This window comes from Kryptolebias marmoratus, linkage group LG9 (assembly GCF_001649575.2).
Source record: "Kryptolebias marmoratus isolate JLee-2015 linkage group LG9, ASM164957v2, whole genome shotgun sequence".
NCBI classification, from domain to species: Eukaryota; Metazoa; Chordata; class Actinopteri; order Cyprinodontiformes; family Rivulidae; genus Kryptolebias; species Kryptolebias marmoratus.
Window position 1 is genome coordinate 3,465,607 of NC_051438.1, and position 17,467 is coordinate 3,483,073.

The 17,467-nt window shown below is 38.9% G+C and overlaps 1 protein-coding gene and 2 long non-coding RNA genes across 3 annotated transcripts; 2 read left to right on the top strand and 1 right to left on the bottom strand.

Moving 5' to 3' along the window:
- The first annotated feature begins 649 nt into the window (after positions 1-649).
- LOC108249098 (E3 SUMO-protein ligase ZBED1-like) lies at positions 650-4,050 on the top strand. Its single transcript, XM_017438248.3, has 2 exons — positions 650-2,899; positions 3,108-4,050. The coding sequence occupies exons 1-2, from the start codon at positions 1,815-1,817 to the stop codon at positions 3,778-3,780; spliced, it is 1,758 nt and encodes a 585-aa protein (XP_017293737.1). The 5' UTR covers positions 650-1,814; the 3' UTR covers positions 3,781-4,050.
- Positions 4,051-7,061: 3,011 nt separating this feature from the next.
- LOC119617305 lies at positions 7,062-13,817 on the top strand. The gene is made up of 3 exons (XR_005233542.1): positions 7,062-7,480; positions 7,569-7,766; positions 7,846-13,817. It is a non-coding gene; the product is annotated as an uncharacterized LOC119617305 (long non-coding RNA).
- A 1,987-nt stretch (positions 13,818-15,804) lies between these two features.
- LOC119617304 lies at positions 15,805-16,463 on the bottom strand. Its single transcript, XR_005233541.1, has 2 exons — positions 16,174-16,463; positions 15,805-16,081 (listed from the first exon to the last, which is right to left on the bottom strand). It is a non-coding gene; the product is annotated as an uncharacterized LOC119617304 (long non-coding RNA).
- Positions 16,464-17,467: the final 1,004 nt, after the last annotated feature.

The window sequence follows — 17,467 nt, forward strand, 5'->3', positions numbered from 1 at the left end:
ATCTCGGGGTCTTGTTCACGAATGAGGGAAAAATGGAGCGGGAGATCGATAGGTGGATTGGTGCAGCGTCTGCAGTGAAGCGGGCGCTGTACCGATCTGTCGTGGTGAAGAGAGAGCTGAGTCAAAAGGCGAAGCTCTCGATTTACCGGTCGATCTATGTTTCTACCCTCATCTATGGTCACAAGCTTTGGGTAGTGACCGAAAGAACGAGATCGTTAATACAAGCGGCTGAAATGAGTTTTCTCCGCAGGGTGTATGGGCTCTCCGTTATAGATAGGGTGAGAAGCTCGGTCATCTGGGAGGGACTAGAGCTGCTACTTCTCCATGTCGAGAGGAGCCAGTTGAGGTGGCTCGGGCACTTGATTAGGATGCCTCTTGGACGCCTCCCTGGTGAGGTGTTCCGGGCACGTCCCGCCGGGAGTAGGCCCAGAGCAAGACCCACGACACGCTGGAGGGACTATGTTTCTCGGCTGGCCTGGGAACACCTTGGGATTCCCCCAGAGGAGCTAGTCCATGTGGCTGGGGAGAGGGAAGTCTGGGTCTCCCTGCTTAGGCTGCTACCCCCGCGACCCGACCCCGGATAAACGGAAGAAGATGGATGGATGGATGGATGGATGGATGGATGGATGGATGGATGGATGGATAAAGAACGAACTTTAATTCAATCCCAACAAACACTCAACATAAAAACACCACAATGTGAAACAAAAAAACCCTTCCATTCCCTGATGCTGCAGTCCCAGAACCAGTTACTGTGCACAAGACCCCGGGGAATGTTTTGCCTGTGCACACCTGCTGGGAGAGGGAAATGGCAGAGGTCAGTATTCACAACTACAACTTTTATATTTTAACACTTTTATGTAAATCTTTGTATTGTGCAATTATAATTCAAAAACAATCAAATCAAATACTGAAAAATTAAATCTACCTTTTCACAGAAACCCAGATTAGGCCTGCTAAAGAAGCCACACCCCAAACAAAACTCCTGGACTCAAACTAAACCAAACTACAAACCCAAATAGTATGCTTAACTGTGTTGTATTTCATTATCAAATATAAATAAAATATAAATGTAACAATGGCCATTGTTACAGCCAGGCACCATGATAGAACTCCGTTCAGTCTTGTCTTAACCCTGCCTCTTCAGCCCTACAGTGTCACAGAAGTGCCACTAGTGTCCAAAAGAAACATCAGCCACTACACTAAACATAAATGCATTCACTGTGTAGACATCAGAACACAACAACTTCATTTTTCTATGATATCCTCAATGCTGACATTAGCTACTAGTCTAGATAGTACTGACTGTAGTGAAATCTTTTGAAGAAAATCATATATTTCTGGCAATGACAACTTTGTAAAATGTTTACAGTGTGTGAAGGGTTCATGTCCCAAGTCCTCTTCCTTGAAAGTAACTTCTGAAACTGCTCATTTTGCTGCAAAACAGCCTCTTCATTGGCTACACATATACTGTAAAGGGACTCGTTTTTGCCAATATTGTTTTCCCTCTGATGTAGAGAGGAAGAAATGTGTTTGAACGAGAGTAGAAGCAAAAGATAATAAACTAACGTAAATCAGAAAGATATTGCAAAAAAGTCTTTAGAAACATCTGAATCCTTCATTCAGATGACATTTTACATATTGGGACCACAGAGTAATTAGTTTTTTTTAGGGCTGTTGAAATTATCGCGTTAACTATTTGCGTTATTTTTGTTTTACTTTGACGCGATTAAATAAATTAACGCAACGATTAATTTGAAAAGCACCTCCTCTGATTGCTGTACGTCACTTCCGTTAGCTCAGTCAAGCTAGCGATGGATAAAAAGGAAGACACGCTATTAAACGGACAATTTCGCTTCAAGTTGTTACCAGACGGCACTTTGGACAAATCCAAAGTATTTTGCGTGCTTTGCAAAGGTGAATTTAATTACCACCGAAGCAGTTCATCACTTACATATCACCTGAAGGCTAAACATCCCGGTGTAGCAGCGACGTTGGATGGAGGAGGTCTCCGACAGACAACTTTGCAACAGTTTGCAGTGAGAGGTGGTCCGCTGACTAGGGTAGCCACCAACAAAATAACGGAGGCTATTGCTTGCTGGGTAGCTAAAAATTGTCGACCTGTAAATATTGTTGAGGATGCAGGACTGAGGGATGTGATTCGGGAGGCGTCGGGGGACTCTGCTTATCATTTACCTGCAAGGTCAACCGTAATGTCCAGAATAGAGACGTTGTACAACAACCAGAAGGCGATTAAGCAAAGACTATTAGAGCAAGCCCCATACATCGCACTCACATGCGATCATTGGACTTCTGCTAGCAATGCTAACTATTTGGGTGCCACAGCTCACTTTATTGATGACAACTGGTGCTTGCACTCCTTTGCATTAACTGTGAGTAAGTCTACCGAGCGCCACTATGCAGAGGCATGTGCGCAGCACATCCAGGCGGTCACACAAGAATGGAACATTGAGAAAAAAATAACAACGCTTGGGACAGACAGTGCTCGAAACTTGACAGCAGCTGCAAGACTCCTTCCATATGAACATCTGCCTTGTACTGCACACTCTCTACAGAGAGCAATCACAGTGTCACTGGCAGACAGTGGATTTGACGCTGTTTTAACCAAATGTCGAAAAATTGTTGGTCACTTCAAGCACAGCCCAGCTAATGCTAGAGAGTTGAATCAACAGCAAGTTGCACATAAACAAAAAGAAGAATCCCTGATTCAAGACGTGCCTACAAGATGGAACTCTACTTTACACATGATCACAAGGATCCAACAAAATAAATCACCAATAGAGGCGACCCTATCACAACAGAACAGCAAAATTCCCCTGCTTACAGAAGCTGAGCTTGGAAAGCTGAAAAAGTTGGAGGAGCTACTTGAGCCATGCAGGTATGTTTTTATTTCTGTTTCAATGTTTTATATCAGTTAAGTTGATATTAGTTAAGTCAGATGGGTCCGTAAGCAGTCTAAAAAATAGACAAACCAATTGTGTGTTTTTTTCTGGATATTTTAGAAGTAAGACAGGAATAATACTTTTTTTGTGACAGATGCGCTAATAAATCAATTGTTATTGTTATTAATTTAAGTGTTTTCACAGGTATGTCACTGAAACTCTGGGTGGACAGCACTACATCTCCTGTTCTGTGGTGTTGCCTGCCTTCTGCCACCTGTTCAGAGTCATGGAGCCTTCAGATGATGATACTGTCAACATAGTGCGATTCAAAAAGGCCTTTTGTGAAGACCTGGCTAAACGAAAGGAGAACTCCAATCTCACTTGGCTCAAGAATGCTACTGCACTTGATCCCAGGTTCAAGGACTTAAAATGCCTGCCTAAGTCTGAGAGAGGCGAAGTGTGGAGTTCTTTAAACAACTTGCTTAAAGAGGATAGAAATGCCCAGATCCAAGGTGCTCAAACAACAGGGGAAGCACCACAAAAGAAGAGGAAAATGTCCATCTTCTTGCTTGCATCATCTGATTCAGACACAGATGATGAGGCAGAGTCCATTCAATCTACACTGGACCGCTACAAATCAGAATCCAAAACCGACATGGATGAGTGCCCACTGCAGTGGTGGTCAAAAAGAAGGGACTCATACCCTAGACTAGAACAAATTGCCCGCAAATATCTCTCAACACCTGCCACCACTGTACCCTGTGAAAGACTGTTCTCCCTCTCAGGCCACATCATTCAGAAAAAGAGAGCTACGCTCTCTTCTAGTAATGTTGAGAGACTGGTTTGTCTTAGTAGTTGGCTAAATGTAAAGGAGTAGAAGAGCTGGTTTCAAAACAAAGCAGAAATGTTCTGTAAGGTTCTAAATTGTAGTTCACTCTAATTCAACAGTGAATGTTCTGAACCACAAAATGAATGTTTGTAATGCACTTTATTTAAGTTATGTTCTACATTTTTTATACAAAATTTATTTCAAAGCTTTTAAAAAATGTGTTTAAGTAAAAACAAAACAATAAAAGTCCCTTTTGTTAAATAAATGACTTGATGACTGAATCCATTTTTATTATAAGTTGCCTTGAAAAGTGATTAATCGCGATTAATCGCAACTAATTTTTTAACAGATGTGCGATTAATTAGTTATGTTTTATTCATTGATTAACAGCCCTAGTTTTTTTATAAATACAATAATAATTGATATTATTACTATAGAAACTAAAAAAATGAATGCAGAATATTAAAATAAATGACATAGTAAGTATTTAGTGCTTCTGAATCTCATGCGAATGGCTCAACTTGCATCTTTATTCCAGCTCTTTAAAATTTGATGCCATTTTTCTCTAAGCTGTTGAGTAAAAGTCAGTGTCCTTCATTCTGTGGAGCTTCTTTCTGCACTGACCTGGTTTTTGTCTGACTGAAAGGATGTAAATATTGTGAACGAGTGACAAAAACCCATTCAGCTCCATTTTTCATGTTAACAAGCTTCTTTCACATGCCTGACATGTTCCAGTATTAAAGAGCTCACTACTGGCACGTCCCATTTTTACTAACAGAAGATCATCATTGCAACAAAAATACAATAAGTTGTGTTGTTATTTTGCATTGATAATTTCATACACATATCTCGCAACATATCCAGGAAAAATCTATTCTTGTCAGCCTTTGTCTTTTGGGAGGTTGCATGAAATAAAATATCAAAACAATGAGCTTTCATATTTTTCTTTTAGTTAAACACTATCATAAAACACTCTAGTGGTCAATTTCTTTGATTTAAAATGTTAATGACTTGTTTTTAGAGATTTTGTGTCAAAATGATTGTGTGGGTGGTATTACCTCCTTGGTTGGTGACATAGAAGGTACCATTGCCAGCTGTGGCAGACCGCTGTAGGACACTGAGGAGGTTACTGTTGCAGTGTTTGTTTCAGTGAAAATGAAAACTGAAGAGTCTCAGACAAGAGGTTCAATCATTAATCACACATTTATTAAACATTCAGCTGAATGGAGACAGACAACTCACCAAACCCGGAGAAACCTGTCACACACGCCAAAATCATGAGTTGTTTCTGGGATGGTTCCCCTTTCACCTTCTCTTTATACTATAAACCGTGCCCAAGACCAGGGTTTCTGCACACAAACAGCTGAAGCAGCTTGTTTTTCCATCTCAAGGATGGCTAACTAATCTCATTTGCCCATGTCATGATGTCTTGGAGCCTTCCACCTCCCTCACCCCACTTACACAGCTTTTCTTTTGTGATTCTGCCCCATTCGCTCCTTTCAGTTAATTAAGCATATATGTTTTATTTTAATAATTAGTTTGTACGTTTTATTTTATCATAAGCTAAGAGTAACATCATTTTAGCAATCAAAGTTTGATTATACTTCAAAGTGTCCAACTCAGATGAGAACCCGGGGAAGACCTAGGACACACTGGAGAGACTATGCACCCAAAAGACCTGGGAAAGGTGGTTGTGGAAAGAGATATCTGTGCCTCTCTGCTAAAGCTGCTGCCCCTGCAACCCAGCTCTAGAATAAGTGGCAAAAAGTGGATGGATGGATAGATGGACAGACAGGGTTGATTCAGTTTATGCTAAAACAAAGATCTCACACAGTAGCATTCAAAGTATGTGTTAAGGATAAGTCGCACACCAAATTTTAGCTCAATATTTGTAAAACTGACTGAGTTACATTTTTCAGTTTGCTACAGTTGATGGGCTGTAGCAATCTTAAATTAGGCTGACTTCCAAAGTTAATTAGTTGAGGATGTTTATCCAGTTTTTGATTGTTGAATGTTTTCTTAAAATCAGTCCAAAAATCTGCTTCATGAGACTTTTACCAAACAAACACTTCCATGCAGGCACAAGCAAAAATGTTATCGCTCTCCTTTTAAAAGCAGGCAATTTAAAAAAAAAACTAACACCTAACAGATTGGGGAGCAACCAATCATCTGGGATCTCTTTGCTCATAACTGTAAATTTATGTCACTATGACAACTGCAGGCAAAAATTAGAAAACATAATTTTAGCTGGCAGGAGGCAGATTAAGACCTGCTTTCCTATCGACATACTGCATGGAGAATTGTGGTGGAACAATGAACAGTGTAAAGATGTTTTCCACTCAGTACAACTTTAGTTTCTGGGGATTGTGTTTAGGAGCAATGTGATTTGGATGGGAAAATAAAAAAAGTTCAGATGTTAACTTTGGTTTGTCTGACTGATTGCAATTTCTTAGAGACAAACACACTGCAGACAAAACATCAAATAAGTTTGATTACATTTTGACTGGATGTACGGATTGTAATATTTCCATAATGACTACTGCCATCGTATGATACTGCAATATCTCATGTTGTTATGGGCTGTATGTAAAAATTGTCTCAAAGGATACACAACATATTTGTGAAAATGATTTTTCACAAGCACAATTATCACAAACAGAATAGGGAGTTGTGAACCCCAGCCAAAATAAACAAAAGTGGGAGAAGCCTTGAATCAGCCAAGCAGATGACTGTAAGATACAGACTGCTAAGCTAAACCTATAATGTAAAAAAAACTAAACCTTAGAACCAAAGCTTGAAAACAGAACTGCTGGTAACTTCCAAACCTAACCAACAATCAGAGATAACAAACAAGGCTGGCATCTAAAGTCAAAGCAGTGAGTGGGAGTGAGTGTGGAGATGGAGTGTGGAACCAGCAACAAGCGGACATCAGGTCAATGTCTCCAGCCTCTCCTCTCTCCCCCTCGCTCGTCTTGCAGGCGGAGCTTGATCCTTTTAAAGTGTCATCAGCTAATGAGATCGGGAAACAAAAGACATATTTAAGCAGACACTCGTTCATAAAGATCACACAGGAGCTTGTAACACTTGTAATCTGTTAGTTATAGACAGTCGATGTTGATTCCAACAGTAATTGCCAAAGTTTTACACAAAGATCTTGGTTGTTCTGTTAGTGGTTTGGGTATGTGTTGGGAGTGACTTTCAGGTACTACCACACCAAATGCTCAATATCTTTAAAAATTGACTGAGTTTAAGCCATTTTTGTGTTGTTAAGGTCGATTGGCTCTGGTAGCCATCTTGAATCATGTTAGCTCCAAAAGTTAATGAGTTGTAGATGTATGTTCAATGATTTACCTCCGAAAGTTTCAATAAAATCTGTCCAGCGTTTCACAAAATATTTTACCAACAGAGAGATGGTACTAACTCCAAAAGTTAAAGGCAAACTTTTATACAATAACTGTGCATAGTCTGCGCTTAGAGTATGTGTTAGCTTCTAGCACAGCAAATTTTAGCTCTGTATCTTTAGGCTGCATATGTTATAGCAATTTTTGTGTTTTGTTGTGGATATCCTACATATGCTGTGCCCACAGGGTTGTGTGCTGAGCTTTGTGAGTGTGTTCTACCTCTCTCCCCCTCAGGGTGTATTCTGACAGGGTGAGCCTCCAGCTGGTGCCACTTTGCTGCAATCAGGAGGCGGTATTTAGAGGAGTGGGGTGCCTATGACAGATGCCAGTTGGTTAACTCCTACATGGTGATAACTACCAGCTAGCTCTCTAGTTCCTGAGAACGTCTTGTGACAAATTAAACTTACCTTCCTTGTCCTCCTCCTCTCTTTGCAGCTTGGTCGCCTCCAGATCAGTCCACCTCGCTGTCCTCCTGGGTCCATCCTCAGAGGCTCACACGCCTGTCCACCCTCCGATGTACCATCTGGGATCGGAAAGAACAGTTCCTCCCCGAGCCGCTCACTCCATCTCAGCCAAGCATAATTCTTGTGGACTCATTGACCTCCTCTCCATCAGCTCCTCAGTCCGGGAACCGTAAGCGCCCAGCAGCTCACTCTACCTAGTCCTCGTTCCCCATTGCAACATTGTTAACCACATCTCTCCTCCTGTGCAGTTCCAGCCCGAGCCTCCTCCCGTTTGTTCTCCCACACCAACCCGGTCCGTCCCGCCTTAAGTTTAAAATTATATCTGTTAAAACTTTACCTCAACTGTTTGGTAATTGTTTCTGCACCAGAGTCAATTCCTCCATTATGACAATAGATGGATATCCAGAAATTATTTTCTGAGTTTCATTAAAAACCCATTCAGAAATTAAGATTTATTCAGCACACCAATCTTTGTGTCTATTTGATTGGTTCAAAAATTCAAAGCACACACAAAAAAAAATTACCTTTTAGAAAAACTTGTTTCTGATCCTGAGCATTTAATTGTTTTTGACTTTTTGGCTGAAAAGAATAAGAACAACAACAATAGCAAAAAAAAGATAAGTTATTTGAGTGATGTTTTTTGAGAAATAGAGTATGGCTGATAGAATTTTTTTTTTTGTTAATTCATTCAAACTCCTCAGGCTGAATCTCATTTTTTGAAGACTTAAATGTGTCTCCACCCACTGTTCATTAAGTCAACCAGCACAAAGTGGCATTAATCTATTCTTTGTGAATAATGAGTGACTCTCTAATGTTCTCACTGCACCTCACATCCATCTGTTATAATAAATGACTTCCAGCATAGTTCAAGTGCCTTCATTTCAGGCACACATCAATCAGTCAAGCAATATAACTCAGTTGTTGTGTAGACACCAGCTCCCACAAGGCAGAACTGACAGAAAATACATCATTGTATCTTTGCTTAACTTAAGCCAAAAAGATTTCTGACTGTCGCTGGGAGAAAAAAAGCATCATCCTATTTCCATAAAAACAAAGAATACAAGTTAAGGGGTTTCAAATGATATATTTTTTGAGTCATTTGAAGGTATTTCTTTACTGACAATCTCTCTCTCTTTTTCTGTTAAGTGAAGTGCAATCTAATGATAGATTTTTGCGAGAAAAAAAAAACATCCTGTGGGCTTGAAGGATAATTGTTCACCAATTGATGATAATTTATTCTGCAAGTTTATTACACATCCCAATGTGCCACTTGAGATGTGCAAGAAAAATGTTTAAACTGAGAACAAACTGAACACTTTATAACCTTACTTAACCCAGCCATGGCCTTTGGGTCAAATTGACCCGACGTTACAAGGGCTTCTCTACCTCTCTTAATCTCTTTCTCTTTTGAGGGCTTCAATGGGGTTAAAGAGGAGATTATTACTGTCAAAAGTTTAGTCTCTCAATTTAAATTTGGGGGTCAAGTTCTAACAGGAAGGGAACAAAAAACAAAAACAAGCTCATGTCATTGCATATAAGGGAAGTAAGGTTGTTAACACTGACTGAAAAAAACTATATGCTGTATATAACTGCTGATCAAGACTACTGAGACAAGATTAACAGAATGCCTGGCTTCTTGAAAGTAAAATACAAGAAAATGAGGAATGGCTCAAGAATCTGCACAGAACTGTTATCAATATAGCATTGCTGTTGTGAGGTTTTAATGAAATCAGCTAGTGTATTGAGAAATATTATTTCTTCCAGGCATGTCATAAATTTCATTATGTAAATGGTGAAGAAATGCCCCAGAGGCCTACTTTACTGAAAGAAAAACGTCTAAAAACCCATCAGCTTTATCATCCCTTCAGATTGCAGTAGCCCTGCACCATCATCTTTTCTGATGCCAGAGAAAATTATATTTATTTCTGGATATTAATGGGTGAAGGTGGTGCTGTGATGAGGTCCACACCATTACTGGGTGTTCAGTTGAAGGAGACTGCTTCTGCATTCCTTCACAGTGACTAAGTAATATTGACAAAGTAGAAAAGGCGCCATCACACACCACCTAAACAAAACCAAGATACTTAAAGCCATTAAACTTCACACGGTTGTTTGCTAATACACACTACATTCTTTCAAAAACTGTCCTAATATGAAGTTTATTCATAAAAATAAATATTCAGAAACTCAATGAATCATAAAGGGACTGCAAAATGCCTGTAAAAAAAAGAACAAACTATACAGAGATTTCATAAAGCATAGATCAATCGAGGCTGAAAATAAATACAAGACATATAAGAATAAATTAACTGTTATTTTACGGATAGCAAAACAAGAATAACAAGATTATTATAGCAAACAGTTGGATAGGAATAAAAATAAAATTAAAGGTATCTGGACTATTTTAAACAGTGTCATTAGAAAAAATCTCTAGGCATACTAGTTTTCCTCAACACTTTACAAATAATGATAAAAACATTAATGGCATAGTAGAGATAGCTCATAATTTTAATAAATATTTTGTAAGTGTGGGACCTAAATTGGCTGAAGAAATCCCGCAGCCTACAAAATATGAAACATTAAATGACACATTAGTTAGTAGAGATCCAGATTCCATGTTTATCACAGCAGTGGAAGCAAGATAAATTATAGATATAGTAAATAAGTGTAAAAATAAAAAGTCAACTAACTGTGAAGGTATTGACATTATAATAATAAATGAGGTGATTGGGGAAATTATTCAGCCGCTAATATATATTTGTAATCTGTTAATTCAAACTGGTATCATCCCACAAAAAATGAAAATTGCAAAAGTCATCCTACTAGATATATCTGGGAATAGACATCATTTCACAAATTATAGGCCTGTTTCATTACTTCCACAATTCTCCAAAATCTTGGAAAAAATATTTGTTGTTAGATTGGATAGATTTGTTAGTAAATACCAACTACTCGCTGAGAGTCAGTATGGATTTAGGGCACAAAGATCCACAGCGATGGCAGTTCTGCATTTAATAGAAGAAGTGACCAGTGCATTAGATAAAAAGAAACCTGCTGTTGGGGTATTTATTGACTTATAAAAAAGCATTTAATACAATTGATCATGAAATACTTATCAAGAAACTCGAGCGTTATGGTTTGAGAGGAGTAGTTTTGCACTGGATGAAAAGTTATCTCAGCAACAGGCAACAATTTGTGCAATTGCGTGATTTCCAGTCCTCGTGCTTGGACATTGTTTGTGGTGTTCCCCAGGGTTCAGTATTGGGACCAAAGCTGTTTATTTTATATATAAATGAAATATGTAATGTTTCCAAAAAACTTCATTTTGTTTTATTTGCAGATGATACAAATATTTTTATTGTACTGTTTATCCTTATACTTTTATTCAAAAGTATAAGGATGAACAGGGGTGATGAATGTTGCTGGGAATTACAGCACTGTGGATGATATACACAACTGGGTGCTGGTTTGTGAATATGTGTGTAAAAATATGTGGGTGTGTGAAAAGGTAAATATTATTCATGTATATATGCAGGTACATGCGTATGTATATTTATGTGTGTATGTATTATTTTAATTTGGTACAGGAAATATTATTAATATTATTATAGTTTTTTTTTTAATGAATGGAAAGGGGGTATGATTAAATAAGTTAAACTTCATCATACTCCTTTTCAGACAGATATTCACAGAAAAGGTGGTGTATTTATATGTATTTGAGTATGTATAGTTGATACTGAGGTAGTGTATTTACATTTAGAAATATGAAAGTCTTTGTTGTTGTTGTGTTTTTTGTTGATGAAATATCTGTCTGAAATAAAATTATCATCATCATCATCATCGAACAGCACATGTGAAAGTTACTAATGATATCCTCATGGCCTCAGACAGTGGACTTGTGTCCATACTTGTCCTGTTAGATCTCAGAGCTGCATTTGATCCAACTGATCACAATATTCTAATACAGATGCTTGAACATGATATTTGGGATTATAGGTACAGCTCTAAAATGGTTTAAATCATATTTATTTAATAGATTCCAGTTCGTTCATGTAAATAACACATATTTATACATCAGACGTGGTCATGGAGTTTCTCAGGGTTCAGTGCTTGGAACAGTACTTCTTACTTTACCTAATACATGCATTATATAAAGTTATTGGACAGCACAGTATATACTTTTATTGTTACGCTGATGCTACTCTGTTATATTTATCCATGAAAGCAAATCAATCCAATCAGTTACTTTTATTACAATCATGCCTTGGAAACATAAAAATCTGGATGACTCTAATTTTCTGCATCTAAACATGACAGAAGTAGTGGATTTTGGACCTGGGCGTTTTAGGAACAAGCTTTGCAGTCTTTCACTTCATCTGGATGGTATTAATTTGGCCTCTAGTTCTAATGTAAAAAAAACCCAAAACAAAACAAAAAAACAACAACATGATTTTAGTTTGTATCAGAATGTGTCTTTTAAGTCCCAACAATAAAACTGTTACCAGGACTGCTTTCTTCCACCTGCATAATACAAATGTGCAATATTCTGTATGTGCGTACCATACATACTTAACAATAATATACTGTATATATTGATTTACTGTATTTTTTGCTATCTTGTTTATTGTGTTTCTTTTTGCCTCATTTGCTATATTTACTGGGGCTTTCCCCCCTTTTTCCTGCTTGTGTAATCTTGTTGCTGCCATAATGTTATTTTCCCATGCTCGGGATCAGTAAAGTTGTATATGATCTTATCTTACTTTCATACAAAATGCAATCAAATTAACTTCTTGTGAGAAGAAGCATGTTTTTAGAAACATCAAATATATGTTTGGTATTGTTGTGTGTGCTTTCTTTCTGTGTTTCCTTCCATCCCATTGATCCCATGATACAGTCTATCATAAAAATGAAGGTTACTAGATCATTGCTGTGCCCTTCACCATATACACCACCAACATACACAAAAAAGGCAGCACTGTTCCCATGCCTTGTGTTTTTGTTTGCACACATTCCTTGTCAGGTTTAAAGTGAGTTATTATAGATGGGCCTCAGCAGCCGACACAACCATTGTGAATCAAAAGGTGCATACACAGACACACTTGAATACGTTCATCCAATAGATAAGCAACAGCCACGGTGACACACACACTCTTCATCCCTTGTGGTAATTTAAAAGTTGACACAGCTGATAGTTTGTGGAGAAAGAAAACTGATAAAACTAGTAGACTTTTGTTTTGGTGACAAGGCTCGGGGCGATCGGATTCAGTCAAGGAAGAGTAGTCCAGAGAGCAGAAACGAGGTCGGAAGCCAGTGGTCTGAGTCAGAAGCGGTCCCAGGCAAGGAGCAGGCAGAAGTCGAGAGTCGAGGTCAGGCAAGAGGTCAGGATCGAGGAATCAGGCTTGGGCTTGGAAAAAACGCTGGACATTTACTGGGCGAACCGTTCAATAATCTGGCAAAGACTGAGTGGTGATGGTGAGCTTTTGTAGTGGCATGAACAGGTGGAAATGATTACTATAATTACTTTGCCTGAGAATCCGAGGGCGTGGCATGAGTGGCGCGACTATGGAAAAGTACTGGGTCTTGAGCAGAGAGGGTGTGGCATTGAAGCAGGGGAACTGTGACATTTGGTTCTTATGCTCTGGCTGTGAAGCCTGTCTCAGAATCATATGATCTGTCAATAATTCTCATTCTTCTTCTGTCATTCTGTAAATACTGAGGTAGGTAGGTAGGTACATTTATTTATATAGCACTTTTCAGCACAAGGCAACTCAAAGTGCTTTACAACACACAGAACTAAACTAAGTGTACAGGAAGATAAAGCTAAACTAAACAGTACCGAATTTCTAAATGGTACCAAGGCCCACTAAAACAGCCGATGTAGTAATTACTGAGAACAAGGATAAGTGTCTTGTGTGTGAGTAATAGTGATGGTAAGTTTGATTCTTTTTACTGTTCTTTTTAAATGAATCAGGTTTTTGAGTCATTTTATTAATTTAAGTTACTGAGTCACATGCACACTGATAAGCTCCACTCCCAATCCCCACTGATTTATACTGCTGATACCACTGATCTGAAATGGGAAAACGATCAATTTCATTGTGGAAAAAAGAGTAAAGAGTAAAAACAACAATTCTCAAACGAAAAATGTTTATTTTTCTTTATTCTCTAAGAAAATTATTATTATTTTTTTTTTAAATTGAACATATTGATTGTGGAGGACTGAAACTGACGTAATTAAAAAATAAAAGCAGAAGTAGACATATTTTGTTTTTCTTTTTCCTTACACATGCATTTTTGTCAAGAAATGTATACATTTTCTTTTTCGTTTTCCTTACACATGCATTTTCGTCAAGTAATGTATTTATTTTGTTTTGCCTTTTCCTTATACAAGTGTTTGTTCTTTGTACATTTCCTCGTCTCCTCTTTTTACTTTACCGTGTGCATTTCTGCCTTATTATGCAAATGAGGAGGGCTGCCTTCTTGGTCCAGCTCCTCTCCCATTGGTCAATAAACGGGAAGGACCAGGATCCATATGCAGATCAACTGTACATGCCTGCACTTTTGGCTTCAGTTTAGCAACTGATGTATAGTCCTGGAAGGAGCAGAAAAGAGTTGTTAAGGGAAGCTGCAAATAGATTGGAGGATTTGGAGAGCAGGAACTTTTAAGCTAGGTAGAGTTTAGAAATTTTGTTGAAGAGTTTATTCATATTGTAATCTTATTAGCATCCACCGGTTCAACTTTACAAGCACAAGACAAAGCTGAAGTTGATTTCCGATTGCAACTTCCGATTCAGAAAATGGTTAAAGGGCGATTCCATCAAATTTTTCACTACCTTTAGCAACTTCAATCTACTCTAGCCAAAAAATGACAACACCTAGACACTTCAAACCTGGACCAGATTATTCTCAACTAATTGCAGAATATTTAAAACTAAGTGTGTGATTTGTGAAACCTTAATCTGATTTGTAAAACTTAAATAAAAGGGGATTTCGCAGATAAAGAACAAAACAGAGTGAAAAACTGTAGAAGGAAGCGAGGGGAAGAGCAGCTAACAGCAGGAAAAATGCTGAAGAACAACAGGAAGTGCGAGCACAGGAAGAACAAAGCTGGGGGATGTGCATTGTATATCAATAGTCCAATCATAACTGCAGTTCTTAAAAGAAGGCGGGCATTTCAGTGGGCATTCGACCAATAGGTATTACACATACTCGGAGGGGAGCTCTGATGCTTTTGAACAAAGGAAAAAGAAAAGGAAAAAAAAACAAAAAAAAACGTGATTCGATCTTACACCTTTTTGCCTCAAAAATAAATCTAAAAGAAGGAAACGCATTCCATCAGTAATTAGTTTAACTTCTTCTCAAATAGAGATGAATCTTTTAGATTTCAATGAATCATAGTTAATGGGCACTGGAAGAAATCACATAACATGTTTTTAAACTTTTTGTAACATTAATGGATTTATAATATTGATTGGGTTTTACTAAAAGACATGTAATATGCTACGCTAAATTACAGTAAAATAATGGTATTAATGTTCTCACATGATTTTGGAGCCAGGACGTCTATGTTGCATAGTTGGTGGGTGTAACTCTTGTCTAGAGTCCACAAAGGTGATTAGTTTATGGCTGTCTTGGGGTTCAGCGAAACAGGGGCCCTGATGAATTGACCACTCTTGGTCTGATAAGATCAAGAGAGACATCTGGGTGTCCTTTCAGATACTGGCAATTTAATTTAGGTGAAACCCTCCCTCTTGCATAGGGCTGTTAATGTAAAAAGGATCTGAGGGTGAAGACTTTGTTTATTGAAGTAAGATGATTCGCAGATATAGTCCCAAGTCTGCTGTATGACCCTACACTTTTGACTCAACTCTGTATTCATCTCGACCGATCAAAACAACGCCCTCGTTACTGAAGACAAGGCCCACGATCCGTCGATCTATCTCCCGCTCCATCCTACCATCACTCATGAACAAGACTCCCAGATACTTGAACTTCTCCACGTGAGGCAGAGACTCACCCCCAACATGCAGGGAGCATTGCACCCATTTCCGGTTGAGAACCATGGCCTCGGACTTAGGCCTGATTCTTATTCCAACTGTTTCACACTTGGCTGCGAACCGTCCCAGTGCATGTGTGACCAATATGGCCACACACTTTGTCTTTGACACAAGGGGCAAGCAACTCAAAAACCCAAACAGCAGGAGCAGTCAAGTACAAAATGATTTATTAAAACAAAAGGGTCACCTTAATCGTGACACAATCAAACAGTCCTCTTGTCCTCTTTTCTTTTCTTAAAAATCCCAGGTTCCACAATTGTCTTTCAACATCCCCATTCAGATATTGCAGGTCAAGCTCCTCTTATGCTATTTTGGTGGAAGCGATCCCTCTGCAGCGCACCCTCTGGCCAGTTCCACAGCTGGCTCCGCGACGCTCCAGCACTGCTCCGCACTTAGGCGTGCCACGCCCCCTCTCTGCCCGATCCAGCTAAAAGAAAGAAGCAGGAAAACACCAGCATGACCCCGTTGGAAGGCGTCTTTTACGCAGCTACTCTCTAACCAAAACAGAGCGCTACTCACAGGCGCAGGCAGAGGTCCACCTCTGCCCTGATCCATTATATTGGGCCGTCTGCTTACTTCCTGGTGCTCCGTGCCTGGCGTGCGGACTCAGCGCGTCTCTCGCTCCACAGCATGCCTGTCTCCGTCACCTGCGGAACTTAATCTCTCCGCCCTTTCCCTAAAGGCTCCCTTATATTCTGGCTTCAATCAGCTTCCGCACGTGCAGCTAATTACCAGGCTCCCCGTCCCCAGAACTCCCTAACCCAGCGCGCCCAAGACGCCAAAGGAAAAACACAATACATGCAAAAAACTATAAAGCAAAAATGAACACAAAAAACAATCTTTATTTCCCATGTGCAACATCGGTGCCCAAGACGCCAAAGGAAAAAGCAAACAAAACACAACACACATGCAAAAAACTATAAAGCAAAAATAAAAACAAAACAGTCTTAATTCCACATGTGTAACACATGCTGACGATCATGGCCTGAAGACTCCAACACAACCACATCCTCTGCAGAAAGCAGAGATGAGACCCTGAGGTTTCCAAACCAGACACACTTCTCTCCACAACTGCACCTTGAGATCCTGTCCATGAACATTAAAAACAGGATATTGTACATAAAATATAAAATAGAATTATAATTCATATGTGTTTGATGACATCAAAATTGAAATAAACAAACAACTGACAGAACCTAACATTGAAAGAAGTAGCTTTCAAGTCTGAAAAATAAAATAGCACACTGCTCCTTTGCATCTGAGTACAAATTAAATGCTACAGTTGTTTCAATTAATATTAAATGCGGTATATAAACTCCTAAAGCTGAAATACGGATGTTTGATTCATGAGAGAAATTACATTTTCCCCTCAAACACTCCTTCAGGCTTGACAGCTGTGAGGTCTAATAACAACAATTTGTCTATTACCGGCGATGAATGCCATCTCCCTGTAGTATTTGGTAAAACGATAAAATTCTGGCTGCTGGGTAAAATTTCTTTGAAACTTTACTTAGGGCAGTTGTCTTGGGACCAGAAAGTCACAGGTTTGACTCCCCACCATGCCCACATGTCACAGAGTCCTTGAGCAAGACACCTACTCTCTAACTGGTCCCCTGGTAAAGGGAACTGTAAAGGTTTCCCCGGGTAAGGGTAATAGGTGTTCACTGCTCCACTTGTGTGTATCTCAAATGTGTGATGGATCAAATGCAGAAAATAAATTTTGTAATTGTATGGGTGCACTTTGAATCACCTTGTTGCTGAAAATTGCTATATAAATAAATATGACTAAATTACAACATACTGTATATCACTT